The sequence below is a fragment of the Onychomys torridus genome, chromosome 4 (genome assembly GCF_903995425.1).
Source record: "Onychomys torridus chromosome 4, mOncTor1.1, whole genome shotgun sequence".
Classification (NCBI taxonomy): domain Eukaryota; kingdom Metazoa; phylum Chordata; class Mammalia; order Rodentia; family Cricetidae; genus Onychomys; species Onychomys torridus.
Window position 1 is genome coordinate 151,221,978 of NC_050446.1, and position 26,064 is coordinate 151,248,041.

General features: G+C 41.2%; 1 protein-coding gene across 2 annotated transcripts in view; it reads left to right on the top strand.

Annotated features, from left to right (window-relative positions):
- Kif16b (kinesin family member 16B) overlaps positions 1-26,064 on the top strand; it is a 282,233-nt gene that overhangs the window by 182,150 nt on the left and 74,019 nt on the right. For both annotated transcript variants that reach the window (XM_036184603.1, XM_036184605.1), the window contains 5 exons: positions 1,872-3,215; positions 7,693-7,845; positions 11,113-11,209; positions 12,514-12,564; positions 24,017-24,139. In XM_036184603.1, the coding sequence (XP_036040496.1) occupies positions 1,872-3,215; positions 7,693-7,845; positions 11,113-11,209; positions 12,514-12,564; positions 24,017-24,139 (1,768 nt within the window). The remainder of the gene's footprint in view (positions 1-1,871; positions 3,216-7,692; positions 7,846-11,112; positions 11,210-12,513; positions 12,565-24,016; positions 24,140-26,064) is intronic.

Here is a 26,064-nt window from a genome sequence, read left to right on the forward strand (position 1 = left end):
CATTTTCCTTCCTAACAACCCATCTCCAACCTCTTAATTAAATAAAATAAGGTTTATTTATTTTATTTTAAGTATACACATGTTTTGCCTGCATGTATCTGTGTGTGCGTTATATGTTTGCTTAGTACACATAGAAGTCAGAACAGGGCACTGGATGGATGCCTTAGACCTGGAAGTGGAGTTGCAAATGTTTGTGAGCCCCCATGTGTGGCTTGTGAGCCCTAGTCCTCTGCAAGAACAGCCAGTGCTCTTTACTTTGGAGCTGTTATTTCTCCTCCCCACTGTGTGTGTGTGTGTGTGTGTGTGTGTGTGTGTGTGTGTGCGCGCGCGTGCGCGCGCGCGCGAGAGAGAGAGAGAGAGAGAGAGAGAGAGAGAGAGAGAGAGAGCGAGCGAGCGCATAGTGGTTCTCCACTTTTGGGTCACAATCACTTTGTTGGTAGAATGACCCTTTCACAAGGGTTGCTTAAGACCATCAAGAAACACAGATATTAGCATTACAATTCATAATAGTAGCAAAACTACAGTTATGAAGTAGCAATGAAATAATTTTATGGTGGTAGAGGGTCACCACAACACAAGGGTTGCAACATTAGGAAGGTTGAGAACCACTATCTTAGACCAATGCTCCCCCACTGAGCTATATCCCTGGGTTTTGATTTTTTTTTTCTTTTATTGCTTTACTTTGCTTGCTTTTAGATAGGGATTCAATGTATGACCTAGGCTGGCCTGCTGCATCTGCCTGCCAAGTGCTGGGATAACAGGCGTATACCACAACAGCCAGCCAGCGTCATTGTCCCTTTAAACATCTTTACTTTTTGTACAGCTATTGGTGTTTTTCCACCTGTAATTCATTTTTCTTGTTCATTGCTTGCTTTCATTTTGGGATATATATGTATATGCATATGGCTACTTAATTGAGATACGTTCTAAAATATCCTTTGTTTAATTTAATCATAGTTTCTCTTCTCCTTTGCTCTACTTAGCAAGTCAGGAAGTAGATCAAGGGTAGGTAGGCATTGAAGAAGTTGAGGCCAGAGAGGATCTCAAGCATAGTTACCTATTTCTAGAGTTTGGGGTTAAACAACAGCTCATGGGACTGAGGTTAGTATCCACTATGGTGTAGATCAGGAGTTTGGGTGCCAGGGGACGGAGGTCAACTTTGAGCACTGTCATAATATGCTCTTGCTTTGGAGGCCATTCCACCTCCCCAAGCTGTTGTAGTGCCAAATAAGAATCAGTGTGCCTCTGTATGTTCAAGTGTCCTGTGTGTTCAAGTGTCCTGACAGACTCCGGTTGTTTCCAGTGCCGTAGCCTGTTTTGATGATTATAATTTGCTCTGAACCAGTTTTAAATGCTAAAGAGCATATAGGATTCTGTTTTGAGCTGAAACAATCTACTGTCCATTATTTTGGCTTTGTTATTCAACCCCAGTGAATTGAAGACAGCAGAAAAATTTACTTAATGTCATCTTGTAACTAAATGTCTATTGCAGTTTAGTCATTGGGCTGAATAAAACTAGCCACATTTAAATTTAAATTGGACATGGTGTTTTTCTCTTTGAGCTCAGTGGGATTTTTTTAATTATGCCATGAATAACACATGATTCTAGGCTTCACAAAGAAATGATACCAGAAGCAACTTCAGGAGAGTAGGCAGACGATCTACTGGACAGTAAATAAAATAAAATGAAAATGAAATAGCATGCTTCTGAAAACGTGAAAGGGAAACACTTCCACTTCATTTGTTTTGATGAAAGGTTGGCTTTATGTTGCCTGAGTGTTTTCAGAACAGTCCAGTTAGGGGAAAGTTGGACTAAAGCTGAACACTGGACATAGTGATCAAATAGTGACCCATCAGCATTTGCATTGCAGGAAACTCATCGAAGAGATGGAGGAAAAGCAGAAATGGGACAAGGCAGAGCTAGAGCGAATGCAACAGGAGGTAGAGACCAGGCGCAAGGAAACAGAGATGGTACAGCGGCAGATCCGCAAGCAGGAGGAAAGCCTCAAACGCCGCAGCTTCCACATTGAGAACAAGCTCAAGGACCTGCTGGCTGAGAAGGAAAGGTTTGAGGAAGAGAGGCTCCGGGAACAGCAGGGGCTTGAACAGCAGAGGAGACAGGAAGAAGAGAGCTTCTCCCGCATCAGAGAGGAGCTTCGCAGGCTCCAAGAGCTCAACAGCCATGAGCAGGCCGAAAAGGTGCAGATATTCCAGGAGCTAGACCGACTGCACAAAGAACAAGATGCCCAGAGTGCCAAACTGCAGCTGGAGAAAAGGAGGCTGGAGGAGCAAGAGCAGGAGCAGGTGCTGCTGGTGGCACACCTGGAGGAGCAGCTGCGGGAGAGGCAAGAGATTGGTCCACTGTTGTGTCCTGGAGAGGTCCAGCGGGCCCAGGAGGAAAAGAGGGAACTAGAAGGCATCCAGGAAGCCCTCTTGCAAGCCAAAGAGGCTGGAGCACAAGGGGACCACACCTGTGGGGATGAATTGGAAAGGGCTCAGCACTACTTCTTAGAGTTCAAGAAAAGGCAGCTTGTCAAGCTAGCAAACCTGGAGAAGGACCTGGTCCAACAGAAAGACCTCCTAAGCAAAGAAGTCCAAGAAGAGCAGGAAGCCTTGGAGCACATAAGATGTGAAGTCCAGGAGGAAGCTAGCTTGTTGGCAACAGATAACAGTAGCATCCCTTACAGGTTTGAAGGTCTAGAGAAAATAAAGACTGCACAGTCCAGGCTACAGAGTAAAGAGCGCCAGCTACGAGACCTTCTGCAAAATCATTTGCCAGCTCTACTGGAAGAAAAGCAGAGAGCTCTTGACATCCTTGACAGGGGTGCCCTGGACCTAGACAACACTCTCTACCAAGTAGAGAAAGAAATGGAAGAAAAAGAAGAGCAGATCACACGGTACCAGGCTAATGCTAGCCAGCTGCAGCAGCTCCAGGCCACCTTTGAATTTACAGCTAATGTCGCCAGACAGGAAGAGAAGGTGAGAAAAAAGGAAAAGGAGATTCTGGAGTCCCAGGAGAAGCAGCAGAGAGAAGCATTGGAGCAGGCTGTGGCCAAGATAGAGCAGAGGCACTCTGCCTTACAGAGGTGCTCTACCCTGGACCTGGAGATCCAGGAGCAGAGGCACAGACTTGCCTCTCTCCGCAGCATGGAGCAGTCAGGGCTGTGGGCCAGTCTGGAGGCCAAACAAGGGGTCCTTGAGAAGGACCCTGCAAGGTAAGACTGAGGCAGAGGGATGAAGCATAAGGCACAGGCATTGTGATTGCCTTTGTTCTGCTTCTTGTGGCTGCTCACTGTCTAGAGTATAGACATGAGGCATTATGCTCTCTAATACATAGCCAAAGGGCTTTAAAAAACAAACAAGAACAAAAACTCAGCCTAAGAAAAGCACCCCTAAGAATTTTTGTTTGTTCTTACCTAAGATCCTTGTTTTAGAATCATTACTTAAAGTTGAGAAAAGCACATAGACAAAAACAAAGTTCTGGTCCTTCACTGAACTGACCTGTGGAATGTGTGTCCTAATAGTTGGACAAGTGCAGGTCCTGGGAGAGTTTCAACCTGGATTCCCACCCTCTATCTCCCTCTTATCCCTGCCCCCACCCCACCCTGTTCCCTTCTCATCCCTTTCATTGCTTTCTCACCACCCCACTTCTTCCCCTCGCCCACGCCTGTCCTTCTTCACCAGGATCTCCTATCTTCTATGAGAGCAGCTCTGGCCACAGTGAAGTCCCTGTCCCCAGAGTCTATGCATTGTGAATCCTGAGCTGCTTCCTACAAATTGAAGAGAACTAAAATCAGGTAGATGTCCCAACTTTAAAGTCAGCATTTTAGAAAGAAAACTGGGAAACAAGTACTCTTGAAAGGGCAAAGAAAGAATATTTATCTTTCTATCCTATTGCCATGAGTACCAAGGGTAGACTGAAATATGTAAATATTGAAACCTAGGAGCATCTCCTCTGGTATGCTGCAGTCATGCTAAGACTCCTAGAGAGGTTAAAGGCTACCTGTGTGTGAATGTAACCAGTTTGCAAAGTGGCAACATCCTATGGTTGATTTTTCTCTTATCTCATGGATGGCCTTGACCACTTAGGTCTCAGTTCTTTTAGCTCCATACTCAGGTTAGTTTTCAACAGAAAACAAAGCTCTTGCTCCAGAGGGATTAAGAGATCATTTACACCAAGCCAATGCTGAGTGGATACAGTCAGGGAACACAGATTTGACTTGTCCTGAGTGACATGGTCTACTCTGAAAGTGGTCACATGGACTTTTCCAGAACAAATCAAAGTCTTAAATCATGCATTTACCAAAGGCATTAGTGACATCAGTAGATTCCATAGACTGGGGAAAAAAATCTCAACTGTAGGTTTTAGATGCTATCTGATGACATTGTTAGCTATAGGATTGGTGGAGGCTAGGCATGCCAAGTTTAGGGACACATTCCAAGGAATTTATCTTGAGAATCAAACAGTTGTTGGGTCACATATACATATAACTTCTAAGTGACTGTTAACAGAAATAAAGATTGCCCCAAATAAGTGTAGCTCTATATCTGTAAAATTTCAACTGTCCATGTCGCTAATTGCTAATTACTGTATTTAGTCAATCAGTCTGCAAAATCTTTAACATAGGTGTGGCTTTTTTGGGGAACTCCTATTTATAGCTTGTTGTTTTTGTTTGGTTGTTTGTTTTTAAAGACTGTCCCTCACTGTCTGGCTGAATTTGCTACTCATGCCCTCCAACTCATGAAAATCTGCCTGCCTCTGACTCTGGAGTGCTGGGATTAAAGGCATGTACCACCGTGCCCTGCCTCTGTTCATAGTTCTTACCTGAAGCTTGTGTAGGAGGACCTGGAACTCTGTCTAATCGCACCCATAATCAGCAGTACTCTGTCTATTAGCCTTAAGACCCCAACTTAGCATTTGGCAGAGGCATGGGTACAGTTGTTGAGACAAGGCAAGAGCTTCTCAGAAGTGTTAACTGTATCTCTTACCCATCATTTTCCCGAGAAGGTCAAGACAGCTTCCTTTTAAGTTCTCTGCTTATCCTATGGATTCCATTTACAGTCACTCTCCGGTAATTCCTTCAGGCAAAACAGAAACAAAATAACAACCAAACCATAATGTTATTATTTCAGAGAAGTAGGTCGGAGGTTCAAGAAAATGATTGCAGGTATGTTATGTAAATGAAATTGCTGGACAAAGCTCTAGCCCCAGGAAATTTAAAGTAGTGGAGGGCATGCTCTCAATTTGCATCCTGCAGTGTGCAGTAAGAGGGAGCCTGAGCTTTTAGCTTGATGTCTCTGACTTTTGTCAACCATCCATTCAGTATTAATACTCTGTAGTAGCAGACATGGTTTTGAAATTTCCGTGGAAGTGATTCCTCGGTGTCAGCAGTCCTCCAGAAAGCTCGCAGGAAGGCACTTAGCCTCCCGAGTGCCGATGAAATAGACTTCTCTAATATCTAATTCAGGCTGATGAATTCTGGGCACTTGGCTTTGCCTGCGATGCTTCAGCAGCTTTCTACAGACATTCCTTCCACTCTTTTCTTCCTGGCTTCTCACAGTTGAGCCAGGACTGCCTGTGCAGCCTGACTTGGCCCCTGGTGAAATTGACCAACTGAAATATTGAAGCCACATGGCACCAGATGGGGCAGTACTGCACTGGACATGGTTTCTCATTAGTTCCCTGGTGCCTTAGGAACTGGTTAAGTCATGCCACTGCCTTCCTTTCCATTGCTGTTCATTCCAGCTGCCCAAGTGGTGGCATGTGCCAGGCAACACCACTAGAAAGCCCTCGTGTCTCCATAGGAGAGAGAAGATGAAAACTGCCAGTATTCACTGTCTGATCAGTTCTGTTGTTGGAATCCTCCAAAATGATGATGGTGACTGTAGTCATGCTGCCCCCCATGAGGAACAATCCCATGCAACTCACATGTGTTTAAAATGTCATGCGTGGTGTCCCTGAGTCTTCTATGAAGGAGGGACATCACCCCCAGGCAGAAGATAGGATATTTTAACATATAGTGGTTATATTACTGGTGGGGACTAGTGACACACAGAAAGTGGTAGATTAGGGGCTTCATTTAGGTCTATTTCTTGCCCAGCTGTTAGTGGGCTGGTATTGTGGCTGAAATATAGACAGGCCAGTGCTTCACATAGCATGTGTTTCATGTACTGTCCTGTTTGACTCTTGCTATCTATATAAATCTCACTGGGTCTTTAGGGCCCCAATCAAACCTCCATGGTAAGTCACCTCTGCCCAGATTTTCTAACATCTTAGCTTGGAAGAACATCTATGAGAAACCCAAGAGGTCTCAGGGGATCATGCTGTCTTCTGCTTGCCATTGCTGAGACCTGTTGAAAGCAGGCCTTGATTCTTTGCCATCCATGTGGTCCCTCACACCCTTATTTGTTGTTGTTGGTAGTGTTTTTGAGATAGGGTCTCATGTGACCTGTCCTCAAACTTTCTACATTAGCAGAGGATGACCATGAACCCTGATCTACTTCCACCTCCCAGATTTACAGATGTGGGCCACCATGCCCAGATCCTTATATCCCTCTTTGATACTAATTCTCTCCTCCTCTGAAAATACTGGATGTTTTGCAAATGGATGCTCAGGAAACTTTTCCTAATCATTAGATAAATAAGACCTGAGTTGAACTGAAAGCTTCCTCCTATGGAAGTCATGAGTGCCTTCCCTACTGACCACAGAATCACATCTCTGAGAATTAAGAGCGTGGCCTTCATGTTCAAGATATTTAAAAAAAAAAAGTCAAGGGAGTTGGCAGCATCAAGATGTGTCAGCATTTCACACTAAGATCTCTGATTTTTGGAGACTAAGACAATGAAAGAGATTAGTTGAGCTCATTTGATCCCTGGAGTAGTGGAAATCCAGATCCAATACCTGTCTGTTTTCACACACTGCATGGGCTGTACTTCAGCTACTGAGTCCTATGTTCCTGAGGCTAAATCTGCCAGCAGGCCTGACCCTTCAGCCTGACTGTTTGGGATTCAGGTTCACCTGGCTCAGCTTTTCATACAATTCAGAGCTTGTAAAATGTACCAGTTGCCATCTGCAGTAATGCTTTTTGGTTTCACAGCTTGTGGCTCATTTTAATTTCTCATGTAACTAAACTTTTATTTCTTAGATCTCTCTCCCTTGGTTCCCCCTCCCATTGTCTCTACCTTGGCCAAAGTGCCTTCCTAGATTTTGTGGTACAATTTCTTTGATGTGATTGGTTTCTGTCTTTGGAGCACCTTCCACTGTTATCTCCAAATGCCCACAATTCCAATGACCCTTGAAGACTCAGCCCAGAACTACTTTCTGATAAATCTTGTCAAGGAGAGGTATTTAACAGAATTTTGATATGTAGTCCACAACCAACTCTGTTTAGTCAAGGTTTAAAGGATTTAAAATCCTGGGCAGCGCCTCTAAGGAAAGACTTGCTTACAACACAGAAGTGTTTCTGTCCTTAGTGGCCAGGTAGTCTAAGCCTTGGACACCTGAAAGTCTTGTCTTCTCATGGCTCATTTTCACCTTGTTCCTTGTTGTGCATGTGACACCTTTTCTACTAGAAGGGAAGTCATCCAGAGGTCTTTCTGCCTCCCCTGGCATTTTTAGAACAGTTCCCTACAGAGAATGTGTTCATGTAATACCATTAATTAATGGAGTTATGTGGCTCACATCTTTTTAGGTCAGAACATGATATCCACCAGCTGAAACAGAAGATCTGTGAGGTGGATGGTGTTCAAAGACCTCATCATGGGACCTCAGAGGGAAAGACGTCTCTTTCCAGCTTGCTACCCAGTGCCGAAAACTCTCATCTGGCTCCACTGATGGATGCCAGGTACTCAATATTCAACTGATGCCATGCTTTTCTTTGATTCTATGTAATGACTTATTTTGTACCCATATTGGCTAGTTAACCTATGGATGGGTTTTTCCAACGCAATACTAATGCTATTGAGATGTCCTCTGTCTTTGTCGGCTGCTGCCTGGCCTGTGGCTGGGTGAATGATAGTATGAAGAGAATCAAGGACCTAAGAACTGGTCTTCCAAATCTAAGAAATCAGGCTTCAGATAGTTTGTGTGAGATGGTAGAATTAAAAGATGCAGAGAAACCAACTCATCCAGAGCAAAGTGCTGTAGAGGCCAGGTTGGGAGAACCAGTTTGGATTAATTGAATTTTTCCATGGAGGAATTATTTAACTGGGAAGCCTTGCAGTCTGGATTTAGGAGCTCAGTGTTTGAAATGTGTTCAGAATGGCCTCCCTTCCCTCTTAGTATAGATCTGTGTTTTCCATGGGACCAGTTTAAAAATGTCCATAAGGTTGAGGAGGTCATCCGTAAATGGCCTTGATTCACAGCCAGTTGTATATGATTTTAGTTTCAACACTGAAAGATACATAGTAATATACAATATTAATATATTTACCCAGCATTTTAGAAAAGTGTTTCCTCTGTTGGTCAGCAGTACAAAACACTGGATAAGATTTTGCAAATATTTACAAATACTTATTTATTTAATGTATGAATTTAAGCATAAATATGGAAATAATTTAATTTAAAATAACCCATCTAGTGCTGGGAAGATAGCTCACTTGATAAAATGATTGCCTTATGGACTGCAGACCCAAGATTCTGGGAACCATGTTAAAAATAAAACCAAAAACAAAGTCAGGCATAATGAAACATTTGTAATCCCAACACCAAGGAGACAGACATGCGTGGATCCCTGGCCAACTATCTTAGCCTACTTGTGAAGTTCTAGTTAATAAATGACCCTTTCTCAAATAAGAATGAATGAATGACATCTAAGAAATAGCGACACCCAAAGTTGTCCCCTGTCCTCTACCACATGTGCATCCACCCACACATAAACATGTATAGACACTCAAATACACATGTACACATGAATGAGTGAATGAATGGGAGGGAGGGAGAAAGAAAGAGAGGGAAGAAAGACAGATGGACCCGTCTGTGGAAATGGAGGATACCATCCTATACTTAAGTCATGATAGCTTTGTACAGTTTGAGCTACTGGAGGTTATATTACAATTAAAATACGTCTTTCTTAACTTCCTCCCCCCAAGCCCTCCCATATATACTTCACTGCTCTGCTTCAAATTCAGAGCCTTTTTTTCACTAGTTGTTATTGTATGGTTACATGTATATTCAGATATGTTCCTAAATATAACCTGTTCAGTCTGTATGATGTTACTTGTATGTATGTTTTCAGGACTGACTATTTGGCACTGGACAACAAATTGGTGTGCTCCTTTCTGGAGAAAACTATCCCTTCTTCTTCCAGCTTTCCTCAGTTGTTGATAATTCTTTGTGTAGGGATGGATCCTCATGGGCTTTTCCCCATCCGCTTTGGCATGTCTCTTGGTGTCATCCTTGCTCAGTTCATGTTTGGGCAGCCATGTTGGTGAGATTTTATGGGTGTAAGTTTTGATGTTACCAGGAGACACACCCTCACACCAAACTCCCTGATTCCCTGGCTCTTAGAATCTTTGTACCCACCTCTTCCAAAATATTCCCTGAGCCTTAGCTGCAGGAGTGTTTGGTAGATGTATCTATTGGGACTGGGCTCCACAATGCTGAATTTTGATTAGTTGTAGTTTTCTATAGCAGTCTCCATCTGTTGCAAAGAGAAGTTTCCTTGAGTAGGTGAAGACTATACTAATTTGTGGGTATAAGGACAAATATTTAGAATGTAGTTATGGATTATGATAGTTTAATAAATTAGTGGTGGTAGATTTTCCTCCAGTAATCATGACTTCGCTAGCACTAAGTAGTTAGCTGAGTTTCCAGTAGTAGGCATGATTTCCCTCTTCTTGAATGAGTCTTAAGTCTAATTAGAGAGCTGTAGGTTACCTCCAAGGTATATATCCCACCACTGTGCCCTTAGGGTTATATTGCAATTCTGGTTAAAACTATATATGTATTTATACACAGAGTTAAATTATTATAGGCTTGTTTTAGGTAAGTAGTTAATAGTACAGTTATGCAGACCTTTTTCAGACATCCTTGATGTTATTTTACCTACCGACCTCCTTCTTCTGAAGTTACCTCCCTCTACTTTGCCTGAAAAGCTGCTCCCTGCTTTCCCACTTTCCTTATCAGATCTCTTGTATCCTGTCATTCCTCTTGACTCTGTTCCCTCTGCTGGAATAACTCTGGCTGACCAGAGACTTCACTGAATACCACTTTGATGGTCAAGGCTGGTGGTGAGATTTTATGCAGATTCAGATACTTCCTATGAGGCACCAGATATTAGTTGACACCTACTTTACAAGTCAATAGTTTCTGACTTCCTTTCTGTTTTGGCCCTGTGCCAAGCAATCCACATGTCAGAAACCTTTCAGATGTGGTCTCAATGGCCACATGTAGATAACCTAGTTGGAGTTAGAAGATGGGCAGGGACAATGCAAGACATTGATCTAGATGAACAGTTAATAATCATAGAGTATGTCTTCCATTTCTTTTCAATTTTTAGTAATCATCATAAATGGCCTTATGCATAAGAAATAACTATCATTTGTGTCTTCTTTTTCCAAATGAGGAAACCCAGTGGTCTGTCATACAGTGGAATCTGTGAGCACAGAGCCTCTGACTTCCATGGCTATGGTTTGCTTTTACCCTGCAGTGTGCTGTTGATGATAAGATTCAGGGAGGGTTCAGTGGAACAGCCTACTCTCTATTCAATTGCAGTTTTTTCTTATTTATTTATGCAATCCTGTCTCACTTGGGGAAAGACCAGAGAGTAATAGTACCAGACTTCTTAGAAAGGAGAAAATAGTTTGAAATCCCATATTTTTATTTATATGGAATAAATAAAACAAATATCAGGATTTTCAAGTCCTGATAAGGCTTTGCTTTTTGTTTTTGTTTTTTTAAATAGCTCACATGAGAGAAAAGACATGATACCTCTCTTTTAGAGTCTGGACCATTTGACTTAACATGATGGTCTCTAGTTCCATCATATATGTACATACATGGCCTTATGAATGAAATGACCCTTATTGTATGGGGCATCTTGAAGGTATACATAGTGACCATGTGTAGCAGTTAGATGTATTCAAAGCTGTCACATTTCTGTCATTTTCAGGATCAGTGCTTACATTGAGGAAGAAGTCCAAAGACGCCTTCATGATTTGCACAGGGCAATTGGTGATGCCAGCCATGCACCTGCTGATGTGATGAAGGTGAGATAAAGGAGCCAGATTATACAGTAATTACTGCTGCTTAATGAAAATTCAGATGTGGAATGTTCCAGAAAGAGCACTCATTGTCAATTAGATGGACCTGAATAGTTATCAGATAGAATTCCTTGAAGAGAAGCTTATTTTACAGTTTTGTAATTTTGAGCAAACATTGAGTAGGTACACATGTTAAGGTTCTTACTGTTCTTTATTTGCTTTGATTTCTAAAAATTTTACATGTAACATTTTCTGTTTTCTTCCCAAATAAAGCTAATTTCTATAATATATAATTTACTTTGTAAGTTACTCCAACTAGACATATAATTTTCTACTTGAGATGTATACTTTTGTAAGTTGACTTTTGTCAAATGACAGTTCATGTCTTTTGTATTAGCATATATAAATTTTACAAAGTAATGTTTTTTGTGATACTTTTGTCCATACATACATGATAATTTTACATATTACACCATCATTCTCTTGCATTCCCTTCCCCTTGATCTCAATCCACATCTTTAATTTTGCATTTCTTCTGTGTTCATGCCCCGATAGGGCTTAGTCTTTGTTTTTGTTTTTTGTTTTTTGTTTTTTTTTCTCTAAATTGCTCAATTGAGAATAAAGACTTGATATCTCTTTTTGAATCTAGATTGTTTTGTATAATGTGATGATCCATTCCATTCATTTGCCTGTAATTGACACAGTTTGGCTTTTCTTTATGGCTGAATGAAACTCTGTTGTGCATATGCATATATGTATGTATATATACACATATACATTCATATAAACACACACACACACATCACATTTTCTTTATCTATTCACACATTGATGGGCACCTCTCCCATTTCCTAACTTGTCTATTATGAATAGTACTGCATAAACATAGCCATGTAGGTTTCTCTGGTCCATGAAAAGACTCTGAGTACTTTGGATGTACTCTCAGAAGCAGTATACTTGAGTCATATAGGACCTGTATGTGCAGTTTGTTAGTTTTTTGTTTTTGTTTCTGTTTTTGAGGCACCATTGTACTGAATTCCATAACTTGCAGGCTACGGAAATCTTGATTGTAATTTTGCTGTTTAAACTTAACATTAGAAGTTAGTGGTTCAGATCTCTGTCCTGCAAATAAGTGAATAAGAGACTTGTTTACTTTGGGAATGTAAATCCTGTGGAAAGGTTGTCATTCTGAATGACAGGTATGTTTCTTTAGAATATTGTTCTCATAAATACTTGTAATAGACTCACTTTTTTTCTCCCCTCTATGAGCATGCTATAATTTAATACAGAAGGCTTTCTCTTCTTTTCAGAGTAATGAGGAACTTCACAATAGCACCACTCAACGCAAGCTAAAATATGAGGTAGGTAGCGATTTTTCAGATTGATAGGGTTGCTTAAATTATGGCATGCTTGTGTGATTAAATTTTCTTAATGTTTAGTTGCATAATTAGAATTTTGAAGTCCCAGTGAGATTAATGGCTAATAGAGAAGGCAAACTATTATATAGACATAAAGTTAAAGGGAATCCTGCAGGCCTGAAACTGCTTTGGCTTTATTTGAATGGCCTGTATCTGTGCCCGGTTTCTCATTAGCAACAGTATCCTATCCCTTGCTCTGCATTTAAAAGGCAGAATTATATAATCAGGATCAGATATGGAGGGGGGTTGGAAATGAAACTGAGAACTTCTCAATGTTTTTTAAAAAACCTGTTCATTTTATAGAGTGACAGTTGGCAGTGGTACAAAGGAAACCTTTGATCAATCAGCTTATCTTGTCTCTCTGGTGGACAGATGCTATTAGAGCATATAATTGTTAAGAATTCACTCATGTTTTCTTCCACCAAGTAGAATGTCATTCTCATATAGCCCAAGTACTTTTTTGTTGTTGTTGTTGTTGTTATTGTTGCTAGGTGATAGGAGTCTGCCCACCGTATCTATTATCAATTACTGAGCAGGTAGCGAAAGGGTGGGTGTTCATGGTTTCTTGACTCACTTGAACCACACCCAGTCCCCCTGCTTGTTAGCCAGTAATGACATTAGCCTCCTCTGGACATCCTTCTAGTGGGTACTTTTGGCAGAGCAAGAAACTGCCTTTTATTTCTTTGTTTTCATGGCACCAGGCAAATTATAGGCATGCAGCAAGCCTTCCTTAATAAAGGTATGAAGGTTTCAGCAATGATATTCTACTTAGGGAGAAGATGATTAAAGACTCACATGAAATGAGCCAAAAAAGAGATGGGCATGTTTGCACATATGGTCGTATAGCTAACTGTAACCTTTTAAACAGTGAATCAAAAGTTTGGGGATGTACTTCAGAGAAAATGCAATCATAGACCAAGAAATAGATACTGTGGAATAATCCTACACAGTGTTTCTATCAAAATACTAAGTGATTTGTTGGACTGTGCAAGATGGAAATTGATGTTCTATATATGAATCAATCATCTGTTCTTAAATCATATCTCAATCAACACAAATGACTTAGGCTTTCTATCTTACCTCTCAATTAATCCACTCCAATGAAACCAATGGATATGTGACCCTCCATGTGCAAAAGAATCACAGAGAGTCAAATCACACCCCCATTTCAACCTCTTTTGACATCCTAAACAGAAAAGGCAGCCTTGGTCTACACGGTGTGTTATCCCACTTCTGCCCAAAGATGACACTGGCTCTTCCAGCATCCTTAGAGAAGAAGAAAGTGAAGTGGATCCGAGAGTCCACTGGAGCCATTCTATGTCACAGAACACCTCACTCCCTACAGCTTTCTCCATGGCCTCCCAAGAAAGAATGCTTCTGTCCTCAGGGCCTGAGGTGCTGAAGAACACTGGTGACGAATTTTGTTCCCTTAGGAGCTCAGGCCACCTTGAACTAAAATGTGTTCATCTGCCTGAAATCACCTTCCTTAATGGAAGCAACACTAGAGATGCTCAGAATTCTCAGAGGGAATCAGAAAATGGCAATGAGCTGGTGACTCATAGAGAGAAACAAAGCTGGGGAGTGGAGTCCAGCTGGACATTGCTGCAACACATGTCCCAGCAAGTGCCAGTAAACAGAGGAAGCCAGCAAGCGATGCAAAGCAGGGTGCAGTGCTTTGTTCTCTCTGAAAGCATTTCTCAAAAGGAGCATCCCACTGGCAGCTCTCCTCAGAGCACATCAGCCTCCACATTGTGTTGTGAGCAACAAAATGAGAAAGAGGTAGATGCTGAAAACACTCACTTTCTAGCCTCACTAGTCAATATCAGGACAGAAGCAAAGAAGGGACTGGAGTATTTTTACCACAAGTTCTCAGACCTGTATAAAGACACCAGTGGTCACCTGATACAGGCTGGCACGAAAGTAATGAACCAAGCCAAGGATGTAAGGAATATGTGTGACTCAGGTGGGCTGGCCTCCCAAGTGACAAACTTCATCAGAGGCTTGCCTTTATTGGAGCGCTTATCCCTACACCTGCCTGTGAGATCACTCATGGTGCCATCAGATCCTCCTGCTCTTTCTGAAACTCAGATTGGCAGCCTTAGCAGTGAAGATGGAAGGAGCCCAAGGTCAGCCAAGACCACACCACCTTACACAGACTTGGCCTTCACATCTACAGGCTCACCAGATTCCTGGCCAAATTCAGTTTTCTGTCTTGGTTATGAAGATGTAGGGAAGATCACAGTGTTTAAGCAGACCCTTGTTTCATTCCCAGAGCAAATGCTGAGGCTCCAAGAGTACCCTCTCACAGACCTCCTTGAGCACATGACCTGTTCTCTGCCAGAGCCTTTGGGTATAGTGAAGGCAGTCAAAGGCATTTACTGGCTCGCAGTTGCTAACTGCAGCCAGCCTGACCCCCAAGCTGCATGCTTGCTCCTGCTGCCTTCAACTCTGTATGCTCTGGTCCTATTAGATAATTGCCCAGACTCCATGGGCATCTTTCATGCTCTCCCTCTCTCTGCACTGCAGGAGATTCAGGTTGGCTTTGGTGGGCAGAGCATTAGACTCCTGGGCTCCACACAGGACCTCTTGCTTACTGTGCTAACTTACAACAAGAGCCTCTCTCAACAGCTCTGCCAGGACCTCCTGGCTGTGCTGATGGCTGGCTCTGAAGCTGCTGCCCACACAAGTCACCCTTTGCTCCAGCAGGATCTGGTTCAGCTTTCTCTTGATTTCGAAGCAAAACTCCCTGCTCTAGCTTTGGCAAATGGAGTTCAGTTGTCTTCCAATTTCCAGGCAACCTTGGTTGATATGGTTTACTTTCTTCATGGAAATATGGAGGCCAGTGTTCCTTCTCTGGCTGAAGTTCAGTTACTGCTCTATACCACAGTCAGATTGGAGAGTGAAGCCAGTTGCACCCCCTGCCCATCATTCATCCTTCTGAACACCCACATGGCACTCTTGAGGGAGGACCGTGTATTTTACCCTCACACTCACTCTCTAAACACACTTCCTCCACATGGGCGATTTGACGTGATCAGTTGTCAAGCTCTGAGTGAATTCAGATGTGTCATCGTTCCAGAGAAGGACAAAGTGTCAACAGTAGAGCTGGTCTTCGTCAGGAAGCATGGGCTTCCTTTGAACACAGGAAGTGGTCTATTTGAACAGGGTCAAGTTGCCTCAAGCACCCAGATGCTTACTCCGTTGTGTCTTCAGGAAGGACAGAATGAGGAACTTGATGTCTGGAAACTCACCTTCAATTCTCACGATGAGGCTCTTTGGCTGATCTCATACTTAAGGAGACTCTAAACTTTTAAAGATACAGGACATTTTCTTTTAGACCTTTAATAAAATGAACATTATGGAAATATCAATATCTCAGTGTAGTTAATTGAATGAGAATGATGCAGGACTCTTAAAATTAGAAGTATAAATATTTTGAATAAAGCAAAATGAAAATAGCTTATAACAGAGAACTAAAAAATTATCCTTATTGCCACCTGCTTTATTGTCTTGAAACTAAGACTGTAAATTTGGATCTACCCAATTATTGATGAAGTGATTAAAGCATTCTGACTGCTTGGCTTAGTGTCTGTTTATAGTGTGGTGGCTTGGAATCTGGTGGTGCCTACTGGCATCCAGTGGACTAATTTGTTCTGACTGGAAAGGTGCCCAGTCAGGCAGTGACCCTCACTGATACCCTCCATGCTGGCCATGAGTAGCACAGCTGTGAGGCAGAGCACATCACTGCTACCTTTAACTTTGCCAGCCCATCCCCCACACATAACTTTTACCATATTCTCTTTCTTCTCTGAACATTTGCATTTTATCCTAGAAGGGATCTTTGTCTTATTGTAACATTTTTGTGGATTATTTCTGCTGCCTTGTCAAATATATGGTTGCCTTGGGTGACATTCAGTACTCTGCTGGGTCTCCCATTCTTCCTGCCCCTTGAGCAGCCATCACTCAGGTCCTCTAAGACAGGTATTTGCTGGCCTGAGGTAGATTTCAACTATCCATGCTTGCTGTGTTCCTCATTACTTCTTTGTGGCAATCCCATGAGCAATCGGAAAACATGTTTGGAGTTAATTTATACCATCCAGTTACTTTGCCATTCTCCTTTCTCTGGGATGTATGTCCACTAAATTCCAACATCTCAGAAGCTAGTGGAGGGGAGGCACCTCCTTTCTCCATTTGCTCACCTTCCTATCTCAGCTGGGCCCAGGCTCAGCTCACTGTGGGCAGCTGAGTGAGTCCCTGATTTCATTAAACCACTCATTTTAGCTTTGGCCTTGAAGGGCCCTTCTGTTCTGGTCACATTTTTGGCGAATATGAAATATAAATGTGGGCCCTTTACTTCTGCTACTAACTGATGATAGGGATGAGTCAAAACCTAACCCACCCAGCAACTTACCAGCTGCTTTTCATCAGAATTGCCAGCAGAGAGGGACAGGCTATTGAAGCGTTTCTACATTTCCATCTGTTTTGCTCTGTACAGACTCGGGGAAGTGAACAGGAAAACACAGAACTGCAGAATGTTGTGACCTAGCAACCTGGTTTTCTGTGGACCAATGGCAGGCTTTTTGTTTTCCAGGCAATTGATTTCTCTTATTTGGGGATGGAGTATGCTTTTGTCACTTCCAAGACACCCCTCCCCTGATGGACTCATACCTCATTGCCTTACACCCAAAGGCTTTTAACTATATAGAGAGCATTGGGAAAATTGCTACCCCTGATTGATCCTGACTTTAGCTATAGGTCACCATCACCATCTATCTTGGGAAGAAAAAACAAAACAAAACCATGAAATGTCATTATAACCATCTAATAGCCCATTAATACCATTTCTCCTAATTCTCATTTTTCAGCTAATATAATTTGTATTACTTTTTCTTAAATAGTCCCACCACTCTTTTGACATATATCTTGGGGGAAAAAACAGAATTAAAAGTCATATAGAACTGAGAGTAAAATTAAAGGTGACAGCAGAGGAATGTGATGGTTAGGAATAAGCAGCAATACAAAAACAATCTGTCATTTTAACAGAGACTGTCTACCTCAAATAGACAGACTTCCATGCTACAACTCTGTTCTATTCTACCATGCTACAAAGAATGACCTTTAGGGTTTTTTATTATATGGCACATAAAATAAATATAAGCATTATGTAAAATCATGATATTTGTCCCCACATTCTGAGCTGCTCTATGGTTCAAAGAGGTCAAAATGTAATGCTGATCTGTTCAGATCTCACCACATAGTGGACTCATCTCCAGAGTCTTCTTGTACCTGTGCTTGTCACATCTCTCACTTATGTATGCTTTGTACCTTGACATAAAATATGGGAGTGAGAGTTTGATTGATATGCTCCCTACAGTGGGAATCAACATTATTGTAATATAGACTTGTTCCATTGTCCACCATGGCTTCCTTTTTCAGGAGTTCCCACCCTCTGACACCCCCTCCTGCATTAGAGCAGGTAGAAGACTCAATAATGTATGCAGCCAATGTAACAGCTCAATTGTAGGCAGTTTCTAGGTCAAGTAAAGGGGTTTTATGTACTTGGTTCTCTGGCATTTTGAGTTGTTGGAATAGAAGCATAAACATTTGCATAGTGGGACTCACTGATATATTCTAGACAATACTTCTTTGAGAACTTGAAAAGGTAATTTCATCTGAATTTGATTAAAATGCATCTTGCTCACAACTGCCTGTTTGAGACTTGTACTTGGCAGAGTGGATTTATTTAGATTTTGTTGAAAAACATCTTGAAACAGTTTGTCACTACAGCCTGAGTTCTTAGAAAATACTCATCTTTCCCTTTGGAGGGGCTCACTTAAGCCTTCCAACAGAATAATTATGGTAACTATCTCTTACATTTCTTTTTTCATAGATGCCATACATGGTAAATAGATCTGAACCTCTTTTATTAGTGGTTCATTGATGGCCAGGATGTTTTATTGGATTGCATAGTTACCAGTGAAGTCATTTTACTAATGTTGTTGTACAGTCTACAATATGTAGCTTAGGCATCTTCATTCTTCAAAATGTTTGTTGTTGAAAATGTTCTATCCATCATCTGTTGCCAAATACCAAACAACTCTTGGCATTTCAGTGGTATAGGAAGGACAAAAGGCTTTTATTTGTCACTGCTGATTTCCAAGCCAAAGGAAGTGACTCTACTGACGTCTGTGGATCCATTTGAGCTAGCTAGGCTTATGTGCCACGCATGCCTCATTTTGAGCTCTGTAAGACAGGCACTCTTACCATCACGGAGGTAATGGAAGCATCCAAGAACAGCCATGCTGGCCTCTGTTGGTATCATTGCCTGTAACATTCTCCACCGTCAGTCTGCCTAGTCAGAGCACTATCTGTAATGGAACAAAGCGACTTGCATTGTATCACAGCCTCTGAGTGGCTGGTTCTCTCTCTACCTGCTCTCCCTGAATTCTCATCCAACAGTTTTCAGTGCTTCCACTCATTGTGAGCAGCAGCTTCCAAACCATTGCAGTCCAGGCTGTTCAGCATGCACCTTTGTCTTTTTTGAAAACTTGGTAAGGAAGGTAACCGAATGCTCTAGTTGATTAAAAGGAACCAGTTTCTATGGTATATCATTACTCTGGTGCGTGTTTTGTTAAAACTCTTCATTACCAAAGTAGATTCCAATGGTAACAATAATTCTAACTACCTTGTGCACTGTGGCTTTCAAACTGTGCAGCTGTTGCCCTTATGTTGTTCCTTTATCCTAGAAAGTTGAATCTGTTGTCATTTGTTTGTTTTGTTTTGTTTTGTTTTTCCGAGACAGGGTTTCTCTGTGTAGCTTTGCGCCTTTCCTGTATCTCACTCTGTAGACCAGGCTGGCCTCGAACTCTGAGATCCTCCTGCCTCTGCCTCTCCAGTGCTGGGATTAAAGGCGTGAGCCACCACTGCCCAGCCTGTTGTCATTTTTCACTTCGCATTTGAGGATTTGAACCAAGAAATGATTGCTAGAGCATGCCATTCACATAGCTTAGCAAAGTCTGAATGAGCCATGTCTCCTAAGTTTTATAGACAGTATGGTATTAACACAAGGTCCTTCCTGGCACAGGGGGGACTTCTCCTAGAGTGAATGTAAATCTGCTTTGGCCATGTTTTGGCCATTTGTCATGCTCTTACTCTCTCCCAGTCCACACTCTTTATTTCCAATTCCTAATGACCTGCCTCCTTTTCAACAATGTAACAGATTGGTCTGCTTGGGATTCCCTTTTTTAGTTGTTGGGGCATAACAAGATGACTGATGTGTAATAGCTCCAACTAGAACTATAACCCTGGCATGTGCAAATTTAGAAAAGAAAGAATTAGAATTGTACACTATGCTGGGAAGATAGGAGAACTGGTAATTCTGATTTAAATTAGAACAGCGTTTAATCTAATTTAAAAGGGGAGAAAAAAACAAAACAAAAACCCTGATCTGCCTGTGTTGTTTAAGCAAAGCTTTGTTATTGGCTCCAGGAGATTAGATGACAGTTCTTAGGGCTGACCTTGTCATGGTCAAGCATGAACTGAATTTAACCATCTGGTACATAATTGGTGATTAGGAGGACGTTGATGACGCCCTGTAGAATTAGGCCACTCGGTGCCCTCGCAGGGCCTACAGTGAGCTGTGTAGATACCAGAGCCACTTCCTGTTCACTTCCTCAGGATGGTTCTTTGGAAGGAGACAGCCTGAGTGGGAAGAGAAAATTCTAATCTAAGTCTTCACAGTGAAGCCTGAGTTCTGCTTATGTCTTTTGGCTGAGGATCCAGCTACAGTGTTTTAGCCACAATTTCTTAAGAATATTATGTGCACAGAAAAGGTAATATTTTATTAAATCCAGAAAAATATTTTATTTAATTTTTAAATATAATATCTCTTATGTATAGATATGTAATCCAAGTTACTGATGACATGCTTATTCCTGGCTTTTTATTTCTAAGTGGAATCATTCTACAATAAATTTTAAGGTTCTTGTCATGTCTTACGTATTTACCCACGTTGAATTTGCTGCTTTCTAACAGGAGTCCTTTTGAATCTCTCTGTGTCTTTCTCGGATGTGTCACTTGCTTCCTTGTTGAGTCTAGGAGTCTTGTCCACTGCAGGAAGAGTGACTGATTCCAAAATAAACAATGCCATTATACTTAAAAGCATTCATAAACCATGTCATGTGATGTGACTCAGCATGTATTCCCATGTCTAGGGTAAAACCAGGTATTCATAATACAGCCACATACAAATCAAGAGTACATTTGTGAGACATTATATCGGTTTTTCTTACTGCCCAAGACTAACATATTTTTAGGAGAATGTTAAGAACCTTTCACAACTGTATCTGAGAATTTTACATTTCTCATAGAAATTAAAACTACCCTGCAGCAATGACTTGGTGGAAACATGTTCATTTTTTATTTTTCTCTCTATATTATACATTTGTTCAGAAATCTTCAGATCCCTGCCGTACTCACTTCTGATGAGATCGGGTGCATACAGGGTGGTGTGGTCATAGAATCTTATTCACCTCTGTTGTAGTTTATTTCTATATGTTCATTAATAATTTGTTTCATATGAAAGCAGTGAGACTGAAACTGTAGCCAATTAAACTGTATTCAGGGGTGATAGCATTATCCTGGCAATATGTCTCAACTCCAGCATGCTGAGAAATGAGGAGAAGAATGTCTTTCTTCCCAGCAAAGGATCTGCTGAGCTTCAGTGTCTCATTCTGGTTGAATATCAGAAACCATTGATTAAGGTCCACATAGGGCTAGGTGTGAGAAGGCTGCCTGTCTTAGAGTTTCCATTACTGTGATGAGCACCATGAACAAAAGCAGCTTGGGAGGAAAGGATTTATTTCATCTTAAAACTTGTAGTCCATTGTTTAGGGACATTAGGGCAGGAACTCAGAGAGGGCCAGAATCTAGAGGCAAGGGCCATGGAGGAGTGCTGCTTACTGGCTTGCTTCCTATGACTTGATCAACCTGCTTTCTTATGGTACCTAGCACCATCAGCTCAGTTGGTGGCACTGCTCACAGTGATCTGGGCCCTCCCAAATCAATGATCAATCAAATACACCACATGCTTGCCCACAGGCCCAATATATATGCTTAGGGGATTTTCTTGGTTAAGATTCCTTCTTCTTGGATGACCTTAGCTTGTATTAAGTTGACATAAAAACAAGCCAGATCAGGGCTCTAAGTTGATGTGAGCTGTACAGATATTTATGATCCAGCTGATCCACATAATGCATCCCTGCTCAATTCAGACACCCAGGAACATTGTCCAAGGCAGATGGTTTGTTGTTGTTTTCTTTTAGTTTCTCTTAGAGGATGTCTGACCTGAGCCTTAAGCTACCCTGCTTGCATTAGAAATTGATTTCACAACTGCATTCTTAGATAGGAAAAACGTAAGTAGTCATAGGATAGACTGTGTTGCCAGACTTAAGGTTTCAGTTCTTTGTCATTTTGAAGCTGAACTATAAAAACAAAGAAAGCTAAGTGCTATAGTAGACTAAGTGGGGCCAACCTCCTTGCCAGAAGTATAAACAGTTGTTAGTAACTGCTTGGAATTCCACAATAGCAGTTCCTATCTGCCAAGTTTGTGACCACCATTTTTCTCACCCTATAGCTCAAAGTCTACACATAGGCACAAATGATCGTAAGACATCATTTTGTATCTGTAGAAGAGATAACGTTCCTTTACTTGGAAAGTTTAGGTACTATATGTGACATAGAGGGGATTGAGGGAAACAAAGTAGGAAAATTGAGGCTAAAATGTTGATGTATGTAGGTGAGAGCTATTGTTTATCATTAAACATGTTCTTATAAATAGACCAATTCATTTTTCCTCTTTCCATCTTTAAAATTATAAACACATAACATGTCAGGGAAGGCCTGTATTTAAAGTAATTGGGGCATGGACTGTCAGTGGATTGAGGTGATTAGCAGAGCTCACACTGAAAAGCACCTCTAAGCATTTCCGTTTTGTTTTCTGACTTCAATGACAGCTAATTAGATATGCCATGTGTCAAACAGTGGCTCTTGTTGTGGGTGACCAACTTTAGGGAAAAATTGTGGTGCTGTAAAAAAGCTTTGGTAACTTCAAACAGTGCCAAATATTGACTCTGTCAGCTATATTAGAAGCTACAAGTCAGAAATTGTCCATCTCTGTGACACCCAGAGATCTGAGTTGTCACAGAGGCAGCCAGGTAGTGCCAAACCTGTGAGTACCTGCCTGGACCCCAGAACCCGCATTGTCCTTGGTGAATGGGTCATATATTGCCCACTGGTTTCTTTTTGGTCAAAAAAATTAATTTTATTGTGTATTTATGGAGTTTCCAACACCTTAATCTGTACATGTGTTATGTACTCATTAGCCTGTTTATCTCAGATGGATGGCCTCACTTTAATATTGAATATCGTAATAATGTACTTGTGTGATGTTTATATCCTGAGCTATCAGCCATTTGCCTCCTAGAGTGAGGTTGCCCCCCTTCATTTCATAGAGTTCATAATAGTTAGCCCCTCGTGGAGACATCATGAAGACAGATAGAATTAATGTATGAAAACTGGTTAGCACACCCACAATATATGGTAAGTATTCAGCAAGTGTAACTATAAATGTGCTTCTAATAAATTATTTTTTTACTCTTACCACTTCAAAAACATATTGTTTTATGTTTTCTAAAGCTCCAGGTTAGTGTAAATTATGAATATCTGGAGATTTCCTCCTGTTTATACTCAAGAACTCATTTTGAAAATTAATTTTTTATACTGCATCTTCCTCTGACCCCTCTGGCTTCCTGACACCCAGAACATAAATGCTTGTCAGCCAAGTCAATTATCAATCAAGTGGAGCCTAAGGAAAATACTTGGGATTTGTCTTAATTGTCGTTTACACAGATTTCCACACTGCAGTGACTTCTTTATAAAAATGGGCAAATGTTAAAGATGCATTGAATTTGAACAAAGTCTCCAGGTTTTACAGCTTTATAAACAGCAGTCAGATATGTGGAGGAAAAAAATGTTTAGTTGATAAAGACTTTGCAAAAAAGGAAAGTGTTTTTTTTTTTTTTTAAGTTAGAAAATATAATCTGTCTTTATTTTTACTTGATCTTATAAATTGGAAGGAACTTCAAAGCCTAATAACATTTTGAAGTGTGTTTGCCCTAACTTTCTGGAGTGGTGTACCTACAGAAATGGTCTTTTTTAGGAGAGAGGCTTAGCATGTCTTTTCCAAAGGAAGCGTCATTGCTCTAAATAAACTCGACTGGTTTCACGCTCCTTTCTCTACTCGAGACACATTTTGTCTCTGCACAAGCAGGGTATTGGCCACAGCACAGTGATGCTACATTCTCTTTGTTCTCCTTGTCTGATGTGCCTTTGATAGCGGATGTATTCTCGTTCTTTGGGAGCAAATCCAGACGACCTGAAGGACCCCATTAAGATTAGTATTCCCCGCTATGTCCTGTGTGGTCAAGGGAAAGATGAACACTTCGAATTTGAAGTCAAGGTAAGATCCTTCTTCGCCCTCCTACAAGAACAGAGGTTGGAAGCTGTGCACTGCCTCCTGTGTGTATGAAATAATGTATGAATGTTATTTTGTAAGACATTGATCATATACTTCTTTAATCCAATCTGTGAAATGCTAGACTTTGACATAAGGTGGGGCAGGGGTGACCTATAAAGATAGGACTATGTCAGGAGGCAGAAATACACACAACCCTGCTGGTAAGGCAGAGGATGTCATCCCAGAATTCCCAGGGTCCCAGTGTTTTCCTGATTTTAGCTCCAGAAAATCGACATTCAGTCATTGCACATGCGCATGCCCAGACACATACACACACAAGGACAAAACAGAACAGTTGATAACCCTACCCATGGCATGGGCTTTGGCTCAATTTGGCTCAATTTTTTTCATCTTTAAAAATAGTAATATTTATGTTGTAAGAATATTATTTCATGTAAAGTCTTGTGTCAAGTTATCACTATTGCCATGGTGTGTGTGTGTGTGTGTGTGTGTGTGTGTGTGTGTGTGTGTGTGTGTATTCTATTAATTAGATGCCTTCTTAACCTGTTTTAGGTATTTTATTTATATGATTTTTAAGGAAGAGATGAGCTTTCCAAAATAATGACTTCATCTTATTTTTTAATTTATTTCCATTGACTCAGAACACTTAGTTAAATGTTGCTGGCTACCATCCCCTCCTCCTCAGGGAATTCCTGATTAATCACATTTTCATTCAAGGATGGGCAAGGATATTAATGTAATGAAGTCCTCTGCAGTATTGGTGTGTGTGTTGATGCTAAGGGTGGCCTTAAAAGTAGTTTGGTTCAGGTAAACACTGGCCTGGGAATCTGGACACTGAGTTCTATAGACTTTGATTCTGTTGTGGTTTGCTTAATCACCTAGACAGTTTTTGATCTTCTCAGAGCCTCAGTTTCTTCTTGTCAAATGAGGGAAAGCAGCAGTAAGTGGTCTCCAAAGGTCAGTACATCAGGGAAGCTTGCCTGTACATCAGAGGGAGCTCCTGCAGAGTCTGCAAGCCTGGAACTCCTGAGGGAGGAAGCAGGTGGGGACGAGGGGGTAAGACTGGCCTTGCCACCTACCTTGCCCCTGAGGTGCCCTGAGGGAGCCCCTGTGCTCTGGGAGGCCCTCCTATCAGGCACACAGTTCTCAGCCTCCCCAGAGAAACAATATAAATAATTTCTTATCAATCAAGGTTTTAAATGCTTGTTTCTAGGTACTGACTTTCTCTTTACTAAAACATATAAACAGGCCATGATTTCTATATTTGAGGTTTAGGTTGATAAACCATGGTGCCAGTATGTTGGTGGTTTTTAGCTTTCCTAAACAGCTTTTGTGGTGTTGTACTAAAGTGCTAAAGTATGTCTTTGTTCTGTATTACTTCTTATTAACTCTGAGCCAATAATGCCCAATTCCTGCTCAAATCCTCTTCATTTTCTCACCATTCCATATTGTATAGTTTGTGAGACTATATAGTGTTCTACTTTTTAACATGTGTAATGTCGTACACATATACAAAAATAACTTCAAGGCTATTTGTATTGTTTCCATGTTTTGTATTCTGATCTGGCTCAGAATTACAATTCACTGAAGTCTAGAAGTTACATAAGTGGAAACATGCACTGCTTTTAGTTGGTCCATGCCCATGCTTTACTTTACTGATGAACATATTAATAAAGTTCAACTATCTATTGACACCATGTATAAAACTCCAGTAAAGAACACTACTTTTTAAATAACTGGGTTAATTTAGATCAAATTTATAAATAGATAGTAGCCCAATTTGTATGCATATCTGGCCCAAACTGTGGAGATGCAACTACCAGAGAAAGTTAGAGAGAGCAGAGGACCATGGGGGCTTCTCAGGATCCTGCTTTACCTCAGTGTATGTAACCCAAACCATACAAAGC